We start from the raw sequence: 23,322 nt of genomic DNA on the forward strand, positions 1-23,322 counted from the left end.
TGTGATATCAACTTACTAAGAATTTTCAGAGCTTCTGACTATGGCTGTTTCTCATAATTAATTATCACAGATCCACAGGTGACCTTACAGGCAATGAAGTAAAAGCCAGCACTCTTGGGTAGTGATAGTTAATAGATACAGTCTGCTTTGGGACAGGGTTTGAGAAAGGACTGGAAGTCCTGAATACTTTTCAGAAGCATTGTATCCTAAGGTACCAGCCAGGGAAATACCTACCTCTTCTGGATTATTCTAGCGGTGTTCACTCAGTATTTTCAGTCCTTTTATCAGAGCTCAACCTCATTATCTTGTCTCCTTCCTATTAAGCAAAGACAGTTCCTGATTCTAACACTAAATCAGCTTTGCTGTCAGGCCTTGAACGTTGAGCTGAAAATCATTATCCAGCCTGTGGTATACAGGCCAGGTATACATGGTGGTATACGGTGTTCACAGGGGCTGGCAGATGTTGAAAGAACTGTTAAGCGCACTGAATAAGCCTGGAGGGTGACAGGACGTTTTCAGTAGCTCACATGGGGGCCTGCATCGAGTTCTTCCACATGCAAACGGTGGCTGGCCCAACACTGGCTCACTGCTGCATGACAACCTGCTCAGAACCAGGCAGTGTGGGTTTTTCTTAGTGTGTGCGCACTTGGACATCACACTCTGCAGTGAGGGCCCAGGGCAGAGAAAGACTGCAGTTCCATTCGTCTCAGTGTGGGCTGCTCACTTAGAAACCGTGGACACCTCTGAGACCAGAGATGGCTCAGCTGTGGAGATGCTGCGTACATGCCTTTCAGCCTACCTGTTGATGAGGGGTTGCTGTAGTGACTCCAAGACTAGACTCCAGCTCAGCCGGCATCTGTTCACCCCAAGGATTTCTACCACAATATCTGAAGAGGAGAAAACGGATGTGGTTTCAGTGTTACCACTGAAGCCTTAAATTCTAAGGAGATTATCTTGTGATATCTGCTATCTTTATCCAAATTGGGTATTTCTGGCAAACTTCTGAACCACATAGCCAAACTAAAACAGGGAACAGCTACGAAAAATGTTTCTTAAGTGTTTAGTAAGAATGGACCTAAAGAAATAATTCTGTAACCTGTCACTGCAGGTACATCTGTTGTAACAGTTTAGGGTGGAGAACAGGGGTTGATAAGAGTATATAAGGGACTAGAGGGTATTATGCTAGGTGAAATAAGTCAATCAGAAAAAAACAATTATCATATGATCTCACTCATATGTAGAATTTAAGAAACTAAACGGAGGAGCATAGGGAAGGGGAGGGAAAAACAAAAGACGAAATTAGAGACTCTTAATCACAGGAAACAAACTGAGAGTTGCTGGGGGTGGGGGGGTGGGGGGGATGGGGCAACTGGCTGATGGGCATTAAGGAGGGCACGGGATATAATGAGCACTGGGTGTTCTATGCAACTGATGACTCACTGAATTCCACCTTTGAAACTAATAATACACTATATGTTAATTAATTGAATTTAAATAAAAAAATAAATACAATAGAAAACAAAGAGTATATAACATTGTCCTAAGAGCTAACAGTTCACTACTGTACCCTCATTACTACAGCACAGCCACAGGTAACAAACTGCCTTCCCTACCTTCTAAAAATGTATAGAAAGTAAAGAAAAAAAAAATCCTCTTCAGAGTTTGTTTTTATCTACTGCTAAGGATGATATACCTTATTCAATGACCCCAATTTATCAAGGCTGAACTTCTGTGGGACATATCATTTTCTTCCCTGGTCCAAATACCATGAGTTGGCAGAGAACCTGAAATCTTCATCTGGTGGGAAGAGTTCTGAGACCCGCCTCTGTGGTGTAGGCAGAGCTGTTACTACCCCAAGTATCTGCAGGATTCTCACCTACTATTTATGGTGTGGTCCTAGTGATCCTTTCCATTCCCTCAGCATCACTTGAATAAGGGGTAAAGAATCACAGCTCTGATCATTTACCTATTAGCCTGAGAAATGGCGGGTGGACAGGATTTTGAGCCCAGGTTTTTGAGGGGTGTGGGGTAATGGTGGCAAAGCAGGATGGGAAAGGAATAATTATCAGTATAACCAATCTCACTGTCCAATTACCTGGCAAGATTCCCATCAGGCTCTGCAAGGCCTGTTTTTCAGCGGCCACTTTCTGCTCCTGGGTCCTCACAGGCCGTGGACACTTCGGTAAAATACCACCAGGCCAGATGGACTCCTGAAGAAGTCGGAGGTACTGCACCCAGCGCTGTGGACATGTTAGATTAGCCACCTGCACCTCTAGCCACCTGTGGTGGAAGAGAGGAGAAAGGTCAGATAAATCTGAAGGCAAGACTGTGGCAAGGCAGGTGAGCAATCAAAATAGGGCAAAGCAAAGGGAGTGCCAACTCTCACGAGTGACATCAAGCCAATTCAACAACTTGGGACCAGAGAATTTGAAGATGAGTAATAATAATAATTTGTTATTTACTGTCTACTAGGAGCTCCATGTTGTATCAGGGGTTTCACAGAACAGAGCACTAGAAGGGCCCCCATCTCTGGGTGGGACTGGAGCTTGCCAACTATCCGCTGGTGGGAAGCACTGTCCTCTCAGCAATGTGCACCCACAGCCTTCACAGTTAAGGGTTTGGTGATTTTACACAAATCCTTCTGCTTTGCCACCCTGTCCATATCCAGCTGCTCTTCACGTCCCCATGAGCTGTTCTGAGAGTGCCCTTCATCTGTCCTTTGCTCATAAAAGTCCTCTCACTGACAAGGCCCTCTTCTTTCCAGTAGAAGTCTGCCATTCTCGCAAGACCTGTTGAGCCGCACCTCCTCCACAAAATGCTTCTTGATCATTCCAGCCAGAAGCACTCCTCTTTCTCCCCTCAGACCTCCTCTGGCACTTAGTTCTATTGCACAGGTTTGGAACTCATATTTGACTTTGGAATATAAATTATTTCCTCATATATTTACCGCTCTACTTTTCCAACTAAATTATAAGCATCACAAGAATTCTAGGTCTTACACTTTTAAAGTTTTCCACAGTGCCTTGGTGCTCAAGAAATGTTTGTTGACTGACTAGCAATTGTTCTTATTATAATGAAAATTTCCTCCTTTATCTCACATTCAAAAAATGAGGCAGTAACTCTGAGGGGGCAAACATACCAAATCTGCAGTTCATGCAAGGCATTTTCACTCTCATTCTTTATTTGTTCCTGCATGTTTTCAGAGCGATACAGTTACTAGCTGAGGTTCAAGGCTGCCCAGGCCTCCTTAGTACATAGCAGGGCTGAGACTGGCAGGGCTCTGCCTATAACGAACGGACCATCAACCACATCTACTCTGTTTGGTACTGCACCACATGGCAGCCCATGCCATTGCTCCTATACCCGAGTTACTTGTCGCCCATCCAAGAGCAGAGGGGGCTGCCAAGGCAAACTTTATTTAACCTCCACTCTGCCAGACAGTCTGCATTCCTCTCAAGCTAGGCATTCCAGCTTGGGGGCTGCAATCCCCCAAGCTGAGGGCTCACAAATGATTCTAAGAATAGGAAGTCTGAAAGGTAATGGCAGGGCAGGAATGGCAGACACCGATGGAGATCAAGAGCGGCACAAAGCTGCTCTTGCCCAAAATAGCCATCACGATCGTATTTGTTATTATTAGGGCTGCATCTTCTTTTTATAGGGCTTTTCATTCAGCGAGCCTAAGACGCCTGATGAAAGGGATCCAGTAGCAAGAATTTCTGTTCCTGTTTATAGAAGAGGGTCAGCAAAGGGAGGTGGATGTGATGCCCTCATCAGATTCTCTGCAGGGGATCAAGTGACCCAACTCTCGTTCTTCATCTCGAGCCACAAATGCTTGTGTGACTTCTGCTAAGGTGAATGATGTGTACCAGGGTCTCATCTGAGTGACTGGAGGGAGGGGGTGAACACCTGAAAGCCAAAATCTTGAACTCCTCTGAAAAGTCAGGAGAATCTTACACCAGAGACCTTCAGCTGGAATTAGTTCTAGCTCAGTTTCTCATTCGCATTTCTACATAAGCCAGTGTGCCCTGATTCTTGTCCTCTGGGACCACTGACGCCTGTGACCCCACTCTTCAGAGGCACCTCAGCATCCACTCAATCCTTCTCAGAGCAGAACAGTCACCAGAAAATCTGGGTACCTCAGTCATCTTCTGGGCATGTCTTAGGAGGAGACTGACCACTGTGAACTACTGTTAATTCACGGGACAGGAATAGGCCCCCGTGCTGCATCGCGCCAAGGATGTCCTCTTTGTTGCCTTCCATCATGACTCGGTGACTCAAGCACACCAGCTGGGTGCAAAACAAATTTTAGCATGTGGCAAAATATGAATGTATAAATGTATACAAATCCAGGACAACAGCTTATTAAACTCTAAAATGGGAATGTTGGGAAGAAGAACCAAAGTAGAGAAAGTAAAAATAAGCCCTTTGATGATGAGGGTGACTCTGAGTCAAGTCAAGTTGTGGGCGTTAAGCAGAACTGACAGAGAGAACTCATGTCTCCAAGTAAATGTCAGCTGCTGATCAAGAAACTGTCAAGCACTATAAATCCTGAGGCACAGAACTGATCAACAGAAGGCCCTAGAAGAGTATGTCCCAGAAATGTAAGGAACATAAGAAACATAAGAAAATATAAGACTTGTGTAAACTGGCGGAAATGAAACAAACTGCATGTCTAAAAAGAGGCACATAATGTAGAAAGTGGCTTCTACCCACGAGGTGCTGTGGTTTCTGTTACCCTTACTCTTCTCTATACCCCAAAGGTGAAAGACGCCAATCACACACGCTGGTACCATGCAGATTTAAACATTCACCCTTTACAGGATTCTCCTCTTGCCCAGGTTCCTCCCACCCTTCCTCCTCCACGAACACAGAGGCTTTCCCTGGACATCTGGGGTGAGGCAGGTTTCATTTCCTATCCCCAGGCAGCCTGTGGAAAAGAGGCAGGGCAGCAGTTCTTGCTCACAGAACTTCTGAGGTATGCTATCTCGTCACAAATGATGAGCATCCCAAAGCAGAAGGAAAAAATGATACAGCCCAAACCAAGAAAATGACCAGGGCCAACTACTTCCACCACCCAAACTGCCCTGCCCCTCAGACAAAGTAGAAAGAATCTGTGAGCTTTAGAACAATTTCCAAGACATGTTTTGTTATTCCACAAAATGCCTTTTTAAAGTTGTAAATGGCCAGATTCGGGGCTCCCATATTATTTGCCTTGCCTAACACCTAGCATAGAACCAACAACTGATGACAAGGAAGAGGGCAGGGATTTCTTCATCCAATGAGCTCTTCTCCCCCTTCCATCCCCATTTTCCCTTCCTCTTCTTCTATCTTCCTTCTCCAGAGTGGAGCTCCACACATCCCACCACAGTGCTTCATCTAGCTTTACTAACTCCCTTCATCCTGCTCAGTTCACTGAAATTGGGTTAGAGTAGAGAAGGCGAAGAGATTAACACTGGAAAATTAAAAAAGAGACTGATGCCTTAGCTTCTTATTAGTTCCCTTCATCTCTCTATTCCACATGTTGTCTTTCTATTCTTAACCTACAAGTGGAAAAGTTAAAAAGAAATCTGTGTCCCTATAGCTCTCTTGAAGCAAAAGGAATGGAATGCATGTGTCTGAAGTCCAACGTACCACAGGCGCTTTGCCACTATCAGTTTCTGGAATCTGTTGGTACTGCTTACTATTATATGCTCACAGAAATCTAAAGTTTCAAGGTGGACACAAACACACACATATCCCTTGGTTTATTTATAAGAATTCATTTACCAAATACAAATGTTATTGTTTATGTAACTCAAGACTCATGAGGTAAATACGCTAAAATAAATATGGTAGAGAATAGCCACAAATAGCATTGGTTTTATTTTCTACTACTATTCCAGTTCTGATATTTGATTCAGAGCTATCTCCTTCTACCATCCTACCTTTTTTCCCCATTAGAAGAAGAAGGAAAAAAGCCAAACCAGGTCTGTTCTGTTAGGCTGTCTCTGAAGATTCAGGGCACATGGAAGCCTTACCAGTGGGCCCAGAAATAGCCAATCAAATGAGAAAAAAGCAACAACAGATTGACACTGAGATATCCAAGAGCTTCTCTTGATGCCAGGCATGGAAGGAGGGAGGACGTGGAGATGAGGGCTTTCCACTACACTGGGAGTGCATGTCTAGTCCGTGTTCACAAGAGCCTGGTCTGAAATAGCTAAGATAGAGGAATGAAGCAGTGGCTAAAAAGGAGACAGTTTAATGCTAGGGCTTAAGATGGCACCTCAAGGTTAGCAGAAGGTCATTCCCCATCAAAACAACAGAACCAAATCTCACGAGTAGGGGGAGAAAGCTTTATAGGGACCATGTCTAATCTAATTAGCCACTGTCCCTTCACGTCTTTGCTAAGAGCTGCTATGGCTAAGTGAGGAGGGGCCCTGAATTAGTTGGTCTAATGGGGAGGACGCGGGGAGGACAGCAAAGTCCTAACACAGAAAATATTCCTGGGCGCCTGGGTGGCTCAGTTGGTTAAGCGACTGCCTTCGGCTCAGGTCATGATCCTGGAGTCCCGGGATCGAGTCCCGCATCGGGCTCCCTGCTCAGCAGAGAGTCTGCTTCTCCCTCTGACCCTCCCCCCTTTCATGTGCTTTCTCTCTCTCTCACTGTCTCTCAAATAAATAAATAAAATAAAAAAAATAAAATGAAAATATTCCTAACAGCAGTAACAATCTTCTAACAAAAATGCCTGGTGCAGTCCAGATGAAAGAAAACAACAGACTTATTCCTCATACCCTTTTTATCCACCCGGCTACATCTGTAGGCAACCCAAGGGCTATTACACTTCCACCTCACTTTAATGTACCAAATACAGTTCAAAGAAAAAGAGAGAGTAAAAGAAGATCAGGTTACAGCTCCTACCATTCTGAACGGGTTTACAGTAGATTAGAAGTGTCAACTCATTTTATTACCCTTAGAGTAGGGTTTTCCAACCTTGGCACTACTGACATTTCGGACTGCTAATTCCTTGTTGTGGGGGGCTGTCCTTCGCACTGTAAAGTGTTTAGCAGCATTCCAGCCCTCCCAGGTACCTCTTTTGTGACAATCAAAAACGTTTCCAGACGTTGCTGTGTGTCCTCAGAGAGGCAAAATCATCCCCAGTTGGGAATCACTGCCTTAGACCTAGGGTATTGGATGCCATGTGGCGGGCCACTTCCAGTCATTTCAATACTCGTGGCTGTAGCACACTATTTCTCAAATTGTGGGCTGAGCAGCATTAGATGAGAAAACATGAACGTGTATCTCATGTTTTGGGACCCTTTTGTTTCATACATGGATGTCTATATGGAACTATCGGATGTGTATTTGTGTGTGTGTGCATGTACTGTGTGGTCACAGTGGGTCATGATGTAAATGTATTTCTTACTGTGGGCTGAAGTTTAAAAATAGCTAGAAAAACAGTGAGATAGTATAAGGAATTAGGAGTTCCAAGAAAGGGGGAAAAAGCCCAAGCTACATTTTTAGCCTCCTGGGAACACTCCCCACCTCCACCCACCCCCAAGTACCCTGTAAAATGTTTACAATGGCATAAACCATGAACATTGTGTTCTGTACCCATAGTCCTAGCACAGTCCTACAAGTATTTGCTCATTAAATCGGTAGCCCCAATGCATAGGGTGGAGAGAAAGGAGATCTTGAGGGTGATGATGTGGATCCAGGGCATTTCCCATTAAACAAGCTGTTTTTGCCAATTTCACACCTGATAAAAGTAACACTTCTTGTCCCTCTGATTCCTTTCCCAGGCCTCTGCCTTCCTGCCATGGCCCCTTCTCATGTTTACAGACAGTTCCTCCTTGTCAGCTCTCGGCTCTAGCCTTCTCAGTCCTAGAACTGGCCAGGCCCAGGTTACTCAGCTGTGTCTGAGAAAGTTCAGCATTGTTGCCCTCTGACTATGTATCTAGGTCACCATCCTTTCCTGCCCTGTGTGGGGAGAAGAATGGGGAGGAAATGAACTTCAAGGGCAAGAAGCCCCTGTTTCTTTTTCCCAATAACTACTGTGAAATCTAAAACGGCTCATAGAGTCTACACAATTTCTTCTTTGATTTTTGCTTTCATGTTTTAAATCATGGATCCACATCTTTAAAACATGTGCCTCAAGGGAAGACTACATACTGCCTAAACACCATGCTTTAAGAATCTGAGTTCCATACTTCTATATCTAGCCACCGTTTTTGTTTTTAATTAGTAACATACACATTACAGCTACAAAACTAATATGCATTAAGAATTGAAGCATTCTGAATCGAGGAAGGAAGTTAAAGAAATCATCTGTTCGACCTTAGAGGTTATATATTCCAATAATCTCACCAACTGACACATGAAAACAGAGAGCCAAAAAGGAGCACTGCATAGCAAAAGGCTTATGGGAACATACAACTTCATAGCTGGAAGGAAACAGGTGATCCCTGCCTCACTTCCTCCCAGAGTCGAAATCTCCTGAGTAACATCATGGCAGAGCCAAGGGTTCTGGTCCATGAATCCAGAAAGTTGGGCTTTTATCTTAGCTCTGCCACCAATTAGGAATGTGACTCTGGGGAAGTTGCTTAATTCCTGAAAAGGATAACTGCAATTTAGTAGAGATGCTCTTTAAATACTGGCAACCAAAATCAGCCTTGTTGTAATGTTTAGTCATTGTTCTTACTTCTACCCTCTGGAGTTAACAGGAAGTACTAAAGTTACTAGGTCAAATCTCTTTCAAAATGGACCAAAGACCTAAATGTGAGACCTGAAACTATAAAACCCTAGAAGAAAACATAGGCAGTCATTTCTTTGACATTGGCCATAGAAATATTTTTCTAAATATGTCTCCTCAAGCAAGGGAAATGAAAGCAAATTAAACTATTAGTAACACACCAAAATAAAAGCTTTTGCACAGAGATGGAAACCATCAATAAAATGACAAGGCTACCTACTGAACAAGAGAAGGTATTTGCAAATAATATATCCAATAAGGGGTTAATATCCAAAATACATAAAGAATTCACACAACCCAACACCAAAAAACCCTAAATAATCCAATTAAAAATGGGCAGAGTTCCTGAATAAACATTTTGTATTTTTAAATTCAACTGTTATTTTTCCCCTAAATCTCTTTTATAAGCTACACATCCTCAATTCTGGCAACCTCAAAGTTGAGCACACAAAATACACTCAAAGTCCTGACGAATGAAGGAGAGAAATGAACCATTCCGCATCCTGGCTCCATCCCCTGGGTGTGTGCTGCCTTTTATTCTCTCTTAAAGTGGAGTACCCAGAACTAAACACAACCTCCAGATGTGCCCTGACCAGCAAATGAAAGAATGCAGAGGATTAGTGCCTTCCTTCATCCATACACTATACTTCTATTAATATAGTCAAAGACTGTGTTGGCTTTTTGGGCACACACTTCAAAGCACTGACTCATACTGATTTTTGCAGTCAACTAGGACCCTAGTTCCACATATGTACTTTAACAAAAAATCACATGCTATTCTGTTAGGCCTGGCCTTGCCCTTCGGTACTTGTGCAATTTAAAAAAAAAACCTAAATTTTAATTACAATATTTCTATTAACTCCATCTTATTGGTTTTGATCTATTAGTCTAACTTTTTGAATCTTGATTTTTGTCATCCAGAGTATTAATCATACCTCTAATGTTAGAGTTACTTGCAAATTTAATGATGAAAAAATTAACCAGGGTAAGAACAAGAAAAATGCTCTATCACTAGAAATTTCCCTCCAGGATGACATAAATTTGTTGAATACTCTTGGGTTAAAGAAACTCAACTAACCATGGATCACTTAAAAGTACGATATATAGTCCACTGGGGCACCTGGGTGGCTCACTCGGTTTAAACGTTGGACTCTTGATTTCTGAGCAGGTCATGATCTCAGGGTAATGATCTCAGTGTTGTGAGAGCTAGCCCCGTGAGTGTGGAGTCTGCTTGGACTTCTCTATCTCCCTCAGCCCCTCCTTCCACTCACACAAATGCTCTCTCTCTAAATAATAAAATCTTTTTTTTTTTTAAAGTACTGTCGTCCAGGCTACGTATGTCCATTTTGTCTACATGGATGTTATGAGAATATGGCAAAAGCTGGTTGAAATCCACCTACAATTTAATAACCAATGCATTCCTTTAATTTAATGGTTTAATAATTCTGCTAAAGAAGGAAAGAAACCATGCTAATCAGGCAGGGCGCATTCCCACTGAACACATACTAATTTCTGGGGCTTGCCATTTCCCTCTCTGAGAATGTTCACAAAACATCTATTTAATAATCTGCTTCAGAAATTTCTAGAAATAACTGTCAAGGGTTAACGACCTGTATCCATTTTTTAAAAGGCAAGATATTTGTCCATCTCCAACTTAACACATCCTATATGCCATTTTTTTTTTTTAATGATCTTAGGCCTTCAATGATAAATACAAATTTTTAGTTCCATAGAATATAATTCATCTGGGTCAGGTACAGGAGCCTTAAAATAGGTTAAGTGCTCTCTTATTTGCATTCCTATTTTAGTCTTCTAGTTTAATTGTGTCTTTCCAATTCTTGTCAAACCATTTTCCTTGACAGAAAAAACCCAGAAATTAAACAGCTTAGCAAACAGACCAATTCACTGTTGAATAAATGAATAAATGCTTTCTCACTATAGCTAGTGAATACTATAGCATCTGTTTCAAAAGATTTACCTGTATTTTCTTTGATTTTTTTTTTTTTAAGTCTTTTCTTCTAACATTTATTCACTACTTCAACTCAGAGTTTAAGCTTACTGGACACCATTCTTATTAGTTCTATAGCTATTTTGCATTAGCCAGTATGTGTCCTCCCCTCTGCCCCTTTTTAAAATATATGCATTCTAGAATCAGTTAACTACCCTCGTTTCATCTGATCTTGATTCTTTCCTTTCCTCACTGGAATTCTGTGTTTGTTTATTCCATTTACTCCACATATGTTGGTGGAGCTTCGTGTAAATGCCAAAAGAGTAAGAATCTAAGGTTTTGTGGGAGGGGATCTTATCATTTTGATATCTTCCTCAGCATTTACTATAATAGTGCCAGTCATACAATAAGCCATCAAGTACTGAATGAATCAATCTTATTCCATAATTCTCAGTGATAACTTTGAGTGTTAGAATTTTAAGTTAACTCATTATTATGGCCTATAAAATGGTATTATTTTTTATCTCATTCTCTGTTCTGTTCTCCTGTGAATTCTATTAACCTTTCATCCACCTCCACTTTTCCTGTCAGCTGTTTTCCATAATATCCAGTGTTAGCTTTAACTCAAACAAAACAAAACAAAACAAAACAAAAACAAACAAAAAAACTTTTTTTAGGCTTCTTGCTCTTCACTGAATTGACAGGTCTTCTTGCCATGTATATTCTCTCTACTAGCCTTGAGTTATGCTCTATTTGAGTTGGGAATCTGCCTTGTGAGTATCATGTGCCAAAGAACAGAAACTGTGGAAACCTTCCCTTTGTACTAGCTTACACATTCTACATTTTCCTTTTTCTTCCAAAGACAAAAGAACTTGCAGACAGAAGAAAAGATGAAAAATACAATCTGGGCTCCCGGTCCTTAAGTCCTAAATTACTAGAAATACAGTCCCTGCTTCCTCATGTGTCGTCATTTATTTTTACACAAAAAGAGATAATAATGTACTGATTTGATGAGCAGCCATGGACTTATAATCACATGTCCAATATGCTGGGCAGAAAGATACTATATCATCCTCTTAATTATGCGTCTCAATCTACCCGGTAGAAAACAGAATCATTCTTAGTTCCTCCTTTTCCCTGTTCCGAATCCACATATCCCCCTGCCAACACCACAGAATTACTGAAACAATCGCTAAATCTAGGTGATGCTACCTCCTCCATCTCTGGCACTCCTTACCCTTTCCCATTTTTATAGCAATTCCTCATCACCTTTCATTTCTACTGGTGCAACCCTTTCCTAATTTGTCTCCTTGGTTCTAACTTTGCCTCCTTCTGTTAATCCTCCAGGGAACTATTTAAGTGATTTTCTTAGTTACAAAGTTGGTCATGTCATCACCTGTTTGCACTGTGTAAAAGGTTTCCCTGCAAATGGGGGCAAACTTGATCTCTGAATGGCTCACTGACTCGCTCTGAGTCCGCACCCTCTTCAGGGTAATATGGCTCCTCTTGTTGCACATTTTCTATTCCTAATCATACCTGACTTGAGTATCACAAATTTGCCAGGCTGTTTACTGCTCTGCCATCAATACTCTGTTATCCAATGTCTGCTCTCAACTTCCCTTCACCATTTCAATCCTGTCTCAGAAGTCATCTCTCCTGTGAGCTTTCTCTGGGCCTCTCATCGTCCATTACTTCATCCCTTCTATTCATCACCTATAGAGTCCTCTTTAAAATCCCAACTTTATATTCTAACTCCTTATTTATAAGATTGCCCCTCCAACTGGATATTAAACTTCCTAGCGTAGGGATTTGGGGTCTTGTTCTGTATTTTGATCACTTGACATCGTGTCTGGCACAGAATGGATAATCAACAAATATTAGTTACAAGGGAATTAATGCTCTCTATGGGACAAACAATGGTCTTAAAGGACGGCGCACAGCTCAAAATAAGCTTTGAAAAAAGCAAACATCCCAATACTTAAAGCAGCAAAAGAATAGTAAGCTCTTCATTATTCATACTTATGGAGGAAGGCAGTAAGAGATTAAAAAATAGTGTACAATCTAGAAATCCTTTCTATTTGGCATTTTGTATGTCTTCATATAAACATTTGACAGATTTGCTTTCCTAATAACCTTTTGTTTCAGATAACATTAAAATTAAACTGTGTGCCAACAAACCAGCTGTAGGGTAAATGCGGTAAGTATCCTGGGCAGTAAGTCAGCTGAGCTAGAATTAAGAATTCATCATGAATAATCCATGCAATTCACACCTGGTTATGTATTCCCCTGGAAGGTAAGAGAGATAGAAGGAAAGGAGTGGGTCAGCCATGCTTCGTATCTGGCACTTTCTATAAATCTTAGAGAAGAGAGATACCAGCAGTCTACGTTTTTGTCACTTTTCCTGGCAAATAGGCCCCAAGGATAGAAGAAACTGAAAATCAAGCAAAAGCAAAGGGGTTATGAGGACTGTGAGTCACACTTGTATTTTGGGAAGTGCCCCCTGATGGATGGAACAACATCAAACTGATTCCAGCCCATTACTTGAAGCTAGTAAGAAAAGAACGTAGCAGAATGTTTGGGTAAAAAGTGACCAAAAGCAAGGGTCAAGTTACCTTTCTAACAAATACAGAGGGAGAGGAACACATTTGAGAAGTTCTGTGTTCATGGGATAAATGAGACTAATTGCAAAGGGAGAGCTCTAGAAATTTGTTCTAGATTTAAGTATTGTGATAGCCTTAGGATTCCAATTTGAAAGCTTCTTACACAAATCTAGTGTATCTCTGAAGACCTTCAGATTAACTTTTCTCGGCCCCTTACTATGTTGCTAATGCACCATAATCCAGCTCTGACACATCACAGCTGATGGACTTGAAAGCTAGGCACAAAGTCATGCTTCTCGGATGGCTGTCTGTGCTCTTCATTTGATCCATGTAAAAGCAGCAGGACATCTGCCTCACAACCAGAAACCCCCTTAGAGTCTCTGGAACAGTCCACGCTTCTGCTCTAAGCCCAAGAGATTCCTCTGTCACCACACTTTTCGAGGCAATACTGAGTATAAAACTAGTTCATACTCTTCTAGGGAAAAGACACACTGAGTGGTCAGAGAGCCTCACACAGGCAGTGTGCAGTAATGAGCGGAAATAACACCGAGAAGCCGCAGTTTTGAGCCTGGCTTGACCACTCAAATGAACTGAAGTCTGGCTTCCTTCTTAATAAAATGGGCTAATTCTTGCCTTGCCTTCTTCACAAAGTTATATCAAGATCAAATGAGAAAAATGAAAGCATTTTTGAAAGTGCCTGTGTGTTTCTGTGCATGAGTTGAAGACTCCTTTGGATCCTCTTAACCATCTGAGCCACCCAGGGGCCTCCTTTGGATTCTCTTAAAAAACTCTACCAGTCCTAGAAATGATGGAAAGATCCCGAGTGAGCTTTGCATTTCATGCCTCAATTGTCCCTTTTGCAAAACAGACTCCCCTCCTGGCAGGCTCAGGAGTATACATATTAGAACAGTGAATCATTTCTGTCCTGTATATTTAGGAAGATTAAGGAGAAACCCCAGGGGATTATGGGTAATGTGAAGATTGTATTTTGGAATTCTTCCTAAAACAAGACCCCTATATTCTCTAAGAGTGAAACTTTCACTGCCAAGGACTGGACTGCAGGATCCAAAATCTCTCTTTTCCCTTCTTTCCTCACTCCCATGTGAACAGCAAGCTTGGGTCATTCTCAGTCACCAGGCAGCTATCATGAGCCTTTCTTTCTCAGCACCTAGGGCTGGAAGACGGGGGGAAGGAAGGGAAGGCTGATTAAAATGGCCACCTATTCAGAAGAATATTGAACCCACGGAGGGGCAAAGGGCAGAGAGGGAGAGAAATGCTTAGAACTGGAGCACTGGAAAGAAAGGCAAGACACAAAGGAGGGCAGAAGGCAGGGATTTCATTGTTGTCTTGACAACCAAACCCCTGCTGTTCCTGATGAGTTTACCTAACAACGAGCTATCCAGGCTCTGCTCTGGGCAAACCCCACCACTGCAGGAGAGGAGGGAGGAGGAAAATGGATGGAAAGATGGTAACTGTGTGCTCCAGCATGATGGGACTGGCTCCCGACGTCTACTAGATTACAGGTTATGATCAGCCATGATCTGGAAGAGAATTAGGGGCTGGGTTTAAATAAGCAGACATGATAGGGTTCCAAATCATGCTGTGAAAATGGTTAGAGGAAGCTGGAAAAGACCAGTCTCAAAGAGAACAAGAGATAGACAGAAGCAGATGTCAAAGTTAAGGAAATAGGGAAAATACTGGAAGGAGCACAGGGAAAAGGAACTATAATGAACAGAAGCACCTTGGGGAAGAAGAGGTACCCAAAGGTATCTGTTTCCAGTTTCTTGTCTATAGCCTGAATTTTAAAACCTTTCCAAAGAGATGGTTATCCATCCTGATACTAAGGGTATGTAACAGAGCTGTGGTGATGACTCCACAATCTCCACATACTAGTAGGGATTTTGGGGCACCACCTATGGTTAGAAAACAAGGGGGACAGGGTAGGAGGTGGACAGGGGACTTATTTTTTTTTTTTAAAGATTTTATTTATTTGTTTGAGAGAGAGAGAGAATGAGAGATAAAGAGCACGAGAGGGAAGAGGGTCAAAGAGAGAAGCAGACTCCTTGCTGAGCAAGGAGCCCGACATGGGACTCGATCCCGGGACCCCAGGATCATGACCTGAGCTGAAGGCAGTCGCTTAACCAACTGAGCCACCCAGGCACCCCAGGGGACTTATTTTGAAGCTGCATTTATATAACAAGCATACCATGTTTACACCGATTATATATTTATTGGGGAAGGGCTAAATTCCCCCCAAGAAAATCTCTGGCACCATACTTACATCAGCACTAGATTAAGGTGTATTTCCTACTAGTTCACCCTTACTCCCTCCCTGCGCTAGTACCATAAGGTCTACTCCTCCACAGGGCACTTGGTGAATCTATATCTAAAGAAAGAGGTAGGGGTGCCTGGGTGGCTCAGTTGGTTAAGTGGCTGCCTTAGCCTCAGGTCATGATCTCAGGGTCCTGGGATCCAGTCCTGCATTGGGCTCCCTGCTCAGCGGGGAGTCTGCTTCTCTCTCTCCCTCTGTCCCTGCCCCTGCTTGTTCGCTCTCTCTCAAATAAATAAAATCTTTAAAAAATAATAAAAAAATAAAGACAGAGGTAAAGATCGAACCTCAAGAATTAACATATGGCTGTGTCTCCAACACCAAGTTAACAGGAAAGAGCCAAATGATCTCCATCCATGGCTGAAAGCAACAGGAAACACCCTACTCATTTAAGAGGTGGATAAGATTCCCAACATCAGTGCAATCTAGCACTGACAATGTCTACCTCAGTGTGATGGAGATCTAGGATTCTGGTATCCAAAAAGGCACTGAGTATAGGACCAACTACCTTACAGGAAATACCAACAGATTTTTTTAAAATAGCTTATAGAGAATATCAGCAGATTTTTTTCGGATGTCCAGCTGGTTTAATCACCGTAGACTCTCTGGTTTACTCTGGGTTTCTGAGTCAAAATGATCTCAAATGAATCAGCTCTAGCACTGACTCCTTGAGGGGTGGAATGAACTCAAAGGGGCAACTTCTGGCAGTACATACTGCTCAAAGAAGCAAGTGTCCACTGAAGACTGATCAGAAGAGAGGGGAGAAGGGTAAGAGATAAAAGAAACTGGGCTCATCTAAAAGTCAATGGCCCGGAGGAGAGGGCAGGTAAGTAGCTTCTGAATCATGGAACAAGACAGGGAATGGTTTCCATTACTATCACCACCAAGACAAGGACCTGTGATTGCAAAATGAATACTCCCTCAAAGAAGGCCAATGGGTATAGTTTAACCTGCAGTGCCACCTGGTGCCCAGAGGGAGAATTCCTGTTCTAAGTCCCAAAGTCGCAACAGCTTGCTGTGCTTTCCAAGACATATTTAACAAAATGATTTTTCTCTCTGTCTTCTGTACGCATGAACACTCTCTCTCACATACACACACTGTCTCTGTCTCTCTCAGAGAGTAACTGGATGAAGACATTAAAAATATGTTTAAAGGTTACTTTTTTATTTAGAAGCAGAAATAATGCCCTCTCCTCTCTTTAAAATGCTTTGTGTCTGGAATATTCTTTACATTAAACCTGTCTAAATGATACCTATCTTACATCTAGTTCTAAACACTTACTTTCCTCTATAAAGCCTCCCTAATGTTTACGCCCAAGAATCTGAATTTTTTTTTTTACTGTTTACAGTCTATACCACGTCATTTAGCTTCACATTGTTCAGTATTTCTAATTGATTCATATGGGTTCTCTCTTTTCTTAGGCTGAAAGGACCTTGAAGTACAAACAGTCATATATTAGATCTGAAGAGCTAGCCGGCAGCTGCTACTTAGTAAGTACACACAGGCACCAAATCTTACACAGACTTCTCAAAAATTATTTGTAAAGAGGTCACCATAACAAAAACTACATAAAGTTAGTTTCCTAGGAAGCAAATGAAGAGAGTTAGGAGCACCTGGATTAGGCAGTTCCCTGGTTCTGAAGAAACTCTGAGGTTCTGCTCTGGATATGACCAGGGAAGAGTTTAAGTATATAAGACAGGATGGAAGAGTGCATAGATAAAAGATCATATGAAGAAAGGGACCTGGATTTAAAGGGTGCAGGAAAGAATTTCTGTCTCCCAGGGTCTTTTGCTAACAGATCCCAAAGCAAGCACACTATAAAGACTTTTCCAAAAAAACACATTAAAATGTAAACATATTCTTTACATCAGATATGCTACTGCCCTAGCAATTTAGAGTTCCCAAGGAAGTGGAACATGGAGCTTGTAAAGATGAACGAGAACTCACAGTTACTGAGAGCTTCTATGTGCCAGGCATGCCTCAAGAGGCTTTCATTATCATCTCTTATCTTCCAACTAACTTTATGAGCTGGGCACTGTTATTCCCATTTGGAGAGTAATGGAGGCAGAGGGAGGTTAAGTGACTTGTTCTAAGTCACACAGATAGTAAGACGCAAAGGAGGATTTGAATTCAGATCTGTCTGACTTCAAAGCCCATATTCTTATTTCCCTGCGTGGAAGGAAAGAAGCTGAGAAGCACAACAGCGGGACATGCTTCCAGAGAGGGCCAGCTTAGATGGGCCTCACAGTGGGGGCCCATGGCAGAGAGGACACTATGTTCTTCTGGAAAGGAGAGTGCCGCTAGGATAGGAGAGGGCCTGAAGGGCCCAAAGGAAAAACCTCTTCTCAGGCTCAACCATGGCTCTGGGAATTTGAGGTGCTCACTTAAAGAGCTGTGCGGGAGGGATATAACAGAGACTTCAGTTTACACTGGTGTTTCTTGTCCCCCAGCATGACTGAGGAATCTCTGAGATCTTCACTAGTGATAAACAGAGGGACTTGATTTGATTGGAATGGCATGTGATGTTCATTCGACCAAATTTGTTAAGTGCCTTCCATGTATATGATTAGGTGCTTATGACAGAATGATGAATAAGACAGAGTCCCCGCTCTCAGGATACTGAAATCAGAACTGTCCTGGGTTCCTATTTGTAGCTACAGATGGGCAAGAGGTACCAGTAACTTGACCTGAAGAAAGGTACTGAGGTCTAAATACCTCATGAGATCCTGTTTTATTCTTAACTGATGCAATAACCAATTCTGCCTCTCTGAGTGTATGAGAATTTACACGCAGAAGTGCAAAAACACACAGGCACAGGCAATCAGGTACCACCTATCTATTACAACCTTAAAGATGTATTCAAGTAGTAAGTGTCAGTATAGGATAGAAAAGACATGGTATCTTCATCCGAAGGTGGGTGTAGAGTAAGTGACACCTAAGAAATATGACAGGGAGACTGCTCATAATAGGAGACACTCCTGGGGCCCTTCTTGGCCCAATCTACAGAAATTGAGAACTTCCCTTTGTCAAGGTCTAGTGGGAGAGGCATGAGACAAGCAGTGTCCCTTTTCTCCCAAGGAAGCACAATACAACGTGAGCAAAGCATCAGTGCAAAAAATTATTTTCAGGACCTCTAAAAACTACTTGAGTCAATAATGACTCAAGTCAATAAAGGGCCAGAAAATAATCTGACAGGAAAATCTGGAGACTTGGTTTGAAAGAATTTTGAGATTTAGTTTGTATCTGGGGCTCTTGCAAAAGTATGCTATTTTCCTACAGAAACTGCATAGAAAGAGATCAGGTATAAGAAACCACAAGACGCCAGAACTGAATTACAAGAAAGAGAAGTTTATGGAGCAAAGGAGAAAAGCTGTAATCTATGTTCCTTGAGAAACTCTGAATCTTAACTCTGAAAATCTTTTTCTCACTGAGAACAGGATGCAGAATAGGGATACCTAAAGGAGACTATGCAATCTCTGATCCAGGAGTGTTTTAAGAAAAAAATCAGAAATATGTAGATGAAAATCAATTTATATACTACCTAAATGTGCATGTGTCCTTGAGTCCAGTCAGATGGAAAGCAAGAAAGACTAGACGCAAATAAGGCAGAGGGACTTGCAAGTGAGGCCAGTTCTAGTGGGCACAGCTTGGTGAGAAACCCAGCATTGTGCCAGCAGAGTGGGGAGGCAATACAGAGTAGAGGAAATTGCATGGGCTTTGAGGCCAGGATGACTGAAGTAGAAATCTTAGGGCTCATACTTCCTAGCTCTATGATTCTGGGAAGCTTAATCTGAATATCCTCTTCTTCACTTGTAAGATGTGTAAATATAGGTCTATCTCACAGAACTGCACTGCACATCGGTCCATGAAGCACAAAGCTGCTTAGCTGGTACAGTTAGTATTAAATGTCAGCTCCTTTCCTGGGGCGCTTGCTTGTATCCTTTGGTGGCAGGCCTGGAGTTTCCCTTAAGATCTAACCAAGGTCAGAGAGACCCTTTATCCATCTGCTTCTAGACATGCCCATTGAGAAAGTGGTAAGGAACTCCTCTGATTCTGGCGTGACCTGGGAGAATTAGTGCAGAGGACGTAGTCAGCCATTTTTAACCGTCTTTCAGGAAGACGAACACGCGTGCCTGGCAACACAGCCCTCTGCAAGGGTCCCCTCCTCTCGCCACACTTCTTCTCCTGACCTTTCCTGGGAGATGGTTTATAGGGACTGCATTTCTAAGAAAACGAGTTCATGGCCTGGCATAAAGTCCAGAGCTTGCCATTTAATTTTCTCCTGGGTCCACTGCTTATTGGACTCCTTAAACCTGACACATTCTTTCTTTTTTCCTTCATCTCTATAGAATTCCTGACTTCACATACTTTTCTATTCTCCTTTGTCCACAGATTACAGAACCTTCACCTTTTCTTCCTTCCTCTTTTTACCATGCTATTCCATTCTCACGTGCCCCCCAACCCACACACACGCATATGCACACACACACACACACACACTCACTCACTCACTCTTTAAGAAATCCTGATGTAGATGCCAGGAATGTGTCTGCTGCCCTTTTGACACAGAGCCTGATGCCATCTTCGGGGCCATGGGGAGGGCAGAGCCATGGGACGTGGCATTCGTGTACTCTACTGCTAGCCTGCTTCATATTTTTATCATGGCATTGCTCTGGGCATCCAGGCAGGGAACCAGTCCAGCTTCTTCTCATTCCTTTGCTCTCCATCAGGACTCCATAATAATCTCACCCCTTACCTTGGCTGGATCTTCCTGCCCCGAACCTTCTACTATCAATGGAGCACAGTACATTCCTCCTCTTTCCCTCCAACCTAGTCATGTCTGAGTACTTGTCCAATTTCCTAACCCTGATTCTGATGCATGCAGGAATACTGCTAAGTTTCTTCTGTTTTCAGACATGAGCATTCTGCACAAGCTGGATTCACTCCGTGGCTTAGCCTGCTACCCTCACTCCTCTGCCCCTCCCTTTGTCTCTAGTTCCAAACAAGGAGGGCTCCTTCTTACATAATTGGATGTTCCCAGCACAGAAGCTGACACACAAGGTCAGGCGCGCATGCGTCCAAGACTTCCCTTTGACTTAACAATGCCTTTTTTGGACATCTAACTTCTCTTGAGCTCCCTTCCCCCACTCTCTCCACACCAACAATCAAGGGAGATTTATGAAGCCTGGCTTAGCTCAGAGCTCTTCCAACCTTGGCTTAGAAGGAGGGGTCATGAGGTTGAATTTACTCTCCTTTTTTTTTGCAGGCTAGAGAGTGAGCTTGAGAGTGAGGGAGCGCACACTCATGATTTGGCAAGAGTTCTTGGCATCCAAGGCAGTTACGCATATATAGGTCTTTTAAGGGAGCAAGGAGAGTAAACAAAGCTGAAGGGAGAATTTATCTTTTTGGGGATGATAATGCAGGAGGTTGGAAAATTAGGACATTTTAAGGAGATGAATGCAAATCTAGATGGCTGTACAGTCCCTGATGCCCCAGCTGCAGTGTGTTCATGATACTAGAGAAGCGGCAGTAACTATCAGTGGCCCCAATACCAACTATCCTTCTCTTTAAAGTGCAGAGCTCAAAGGAGAGTCCACGTCATCTGCAAAAGGATACAGCTCCGATCCCTGTGGTTTCAGAGACACAGCAAACATGGTGCTCCCTGGGCAGCCCTCATGGGGACAGTCTGAGAGAGGCCAACACCGGAGCAGGAAGCAGGCAGGGACCACACCATACCTCTTTGTCAGAGTAGCAATGGTAAGTGGAGTGGCAGGGAAGGTGCTGTAGCTTTGGGGGGATATCAAATTTCAGCTTATTTGCTTACCAAAGCAAGTAAAGCCCAAGAATGTAACACTGTATGAACCTCTTTTTAAAAATAAAAAGAAATGTAAGCTGTCCAGGGAGAAGTAACATGGGCTGACCTCAGGATGCTGCAGGGCCCTTTGTGTTACATGTGAATGTGCATACCCAGAACCGTGGTTTGGAGTTTACAAAGTGACTGATAATCTCTTCTTGAGGAATGTAGACTACTCTGAGGCAAAGATATTTGTTGGTTTTTAATCCCTTCAAATCCCAGGGCAATCCCTGAAAGATAAAGTCATTATAGCTGAAAATCAGACAAACATGGGTTCGAATTCTGCCTGTGGTATACTTATTAGCTCTGTGATCTGGACTAAATAACAATTCTTTGTAAGCCTCAGCTTCCTCATCTTTGAAATGGGGATCATGATACCTCTTTCACAAGGCTTTTGAGGGGATTAAGTGATACAATACGCTTGTGTGTTCAGCACAGTGTCTGCACAAAATAAACTCTCAACAAAGGTTTGCTGGATACTAAATATCCTGAAGGTGACAAGGTGATCAATGTCTACAATTTGAGTCCTGAAATAAGCCCTGTCTTTTCCATGTCTACCACACACAGGGGGAACTTGCTGATACAAGACCACAGACCACAGATCCTTCATGCCTCTGGAAGGGGAACTGGGATTCTTTTTCCAGATAGCCACGGTTTCTTCTTGACTCTTATTGTAAAAAAGCTTCAAGAGCACTGTGAACCCAGCACAAGATATTTGAGAAGAGGGTCATGTTTATATATCATTAAAAAGATGGAATGACTTCTAGGGAAAGATGAAAGGCCTTGACCAGGGAAGGATAAGACTCTTAGTTCTAGTCTGTGGAGACTCAGGGTGAGAAGGGTGTCAGCCAGCTGTGTTCCTATTTCTATTGCAGCTAACACAAAACAAAATGGACTTAAGGATAAAATTTGGTTAGAAATAAGTAAGAACTTTGTGACAGGAAGGGATATTAGACAACTGAGTAAGTATAAAATATCATCGCCTGGAAAAAATTATGATAACAGACCACAGTTACAAAGAGTTTTCCAAAAGTAAGAGCCACAGTATTCTGTTCTTGCACAAGAGTCATACTAGCTTCATTCAAATTCACTGAATACATCCAGAATTTCCCTCCTTTAACAAAGAGATGCCACCTCATTATTAAAAAAAAGAAGTAAAAGCAAAGTCAAGGGAAATTTAGCTGTAAGCCCTCTCCCTGATTTTGCTTATGGTGTGAGCTACCCGTGGGTTTTGTTCATTTTCATTCACCTGACAGCTATGTACCCAGCTAACTAGAAGCGTGGTTCTAGTGGAAGCGTCAACAGATGGGGACATGAAGGCTAAAACTTATCTTGATTCAAAGTTCTTTTCATGAGGAAAGGCACTACTTGATTCCAGCCACTCTCCCCACCCATGTAACCAGGAGCACCAGTAATCCTGAAAAATACTGAACTCTGTACTTAACCTATGCTTGTCTGTGCTGGAAAGAGACCGCAGGTAGTCTGCTTCCCGATGTAAGACACAGGAACACTCTGGTTGTTGCTTTAACAAATGAGCCCATTGGCACAAAGTCACCTTGAAAGGCCTTACAAAGTCTCTATTGTTTAGGAGCTCTATTCTGTGTAACTCAGACAGGCATAGTAGGGACAGTGGTAGCTATGGGAGGAGACTGATATAGAGTGGGGCATCCTGAAGACACAAAAGTCATCCTGAAGACATAAAAGTAGAGCAAATTTGGGGCCACTAGCTGGAGCAATTAGAAAAAGAAAATACTTTTTATCCTTCTTTCCTTTTTCTGAAGTGCAAATATTAAGACGTAATATCTACTTGGGCACCTTTTATGAACCTAAACAGATCCATACTATTATTATTCTTATTTTCC

At 42.4% G+C, this 23,322-nt stretch overlaps 1 protein-coding gene across 3 annotated transcripts in view; it reads right to left on the reverse strand.

Moving 5' to 3' along the window:
• SNX19 (sorting nexin 19) overlaps positions 1-23,322 on the reverse strand; it is a 60,232-nt gene that overhangs the window by 20,424 nt on the left and 16,486 nt on the right. For 2 of the 3 annotated variants that reach the window (XR_012381558.1, XM_025893475.2), the window contains exons 9-10: positions 2,096-2,280; positions 800-887 (exon numbers count right to left, since the gene is read on the reverse strand). Coding sequence is in view for 2 of the 3 variants with exons in the window: in XM_025893475.2 (XP_025749260.1) it covers positions 800-887; positions 2,096-2,280 (273 nt within the window). In the remaining variant the exon portion in view is untranslated. The remainder of the gene's footprint in view (positions 1-799; positions 888-2,095; positions 2,281-23,322) is intronic. The other variant, XM_025893479.2, reaches the window with a different exon arrangement.

Source organism: Callorhinus ursinus, unplaced genomic scaffold, assembly GCF_003265705.2.
Source record: "Callorhinus ursinus isolate GAN/ISIS: 27379988/994484 unplaced genomic scaffold, GSC_fseal_2.0 scaffold19, whole genome shotgun sequence".
In the NCBI taxonomy this organism is placed as follows: domain Eukaryota; kingdom Metazoa; phylum Chordata; class Mammalia; order Carnivora; family Otariidae; genus Callorhinus; species Callorhinus ursinus.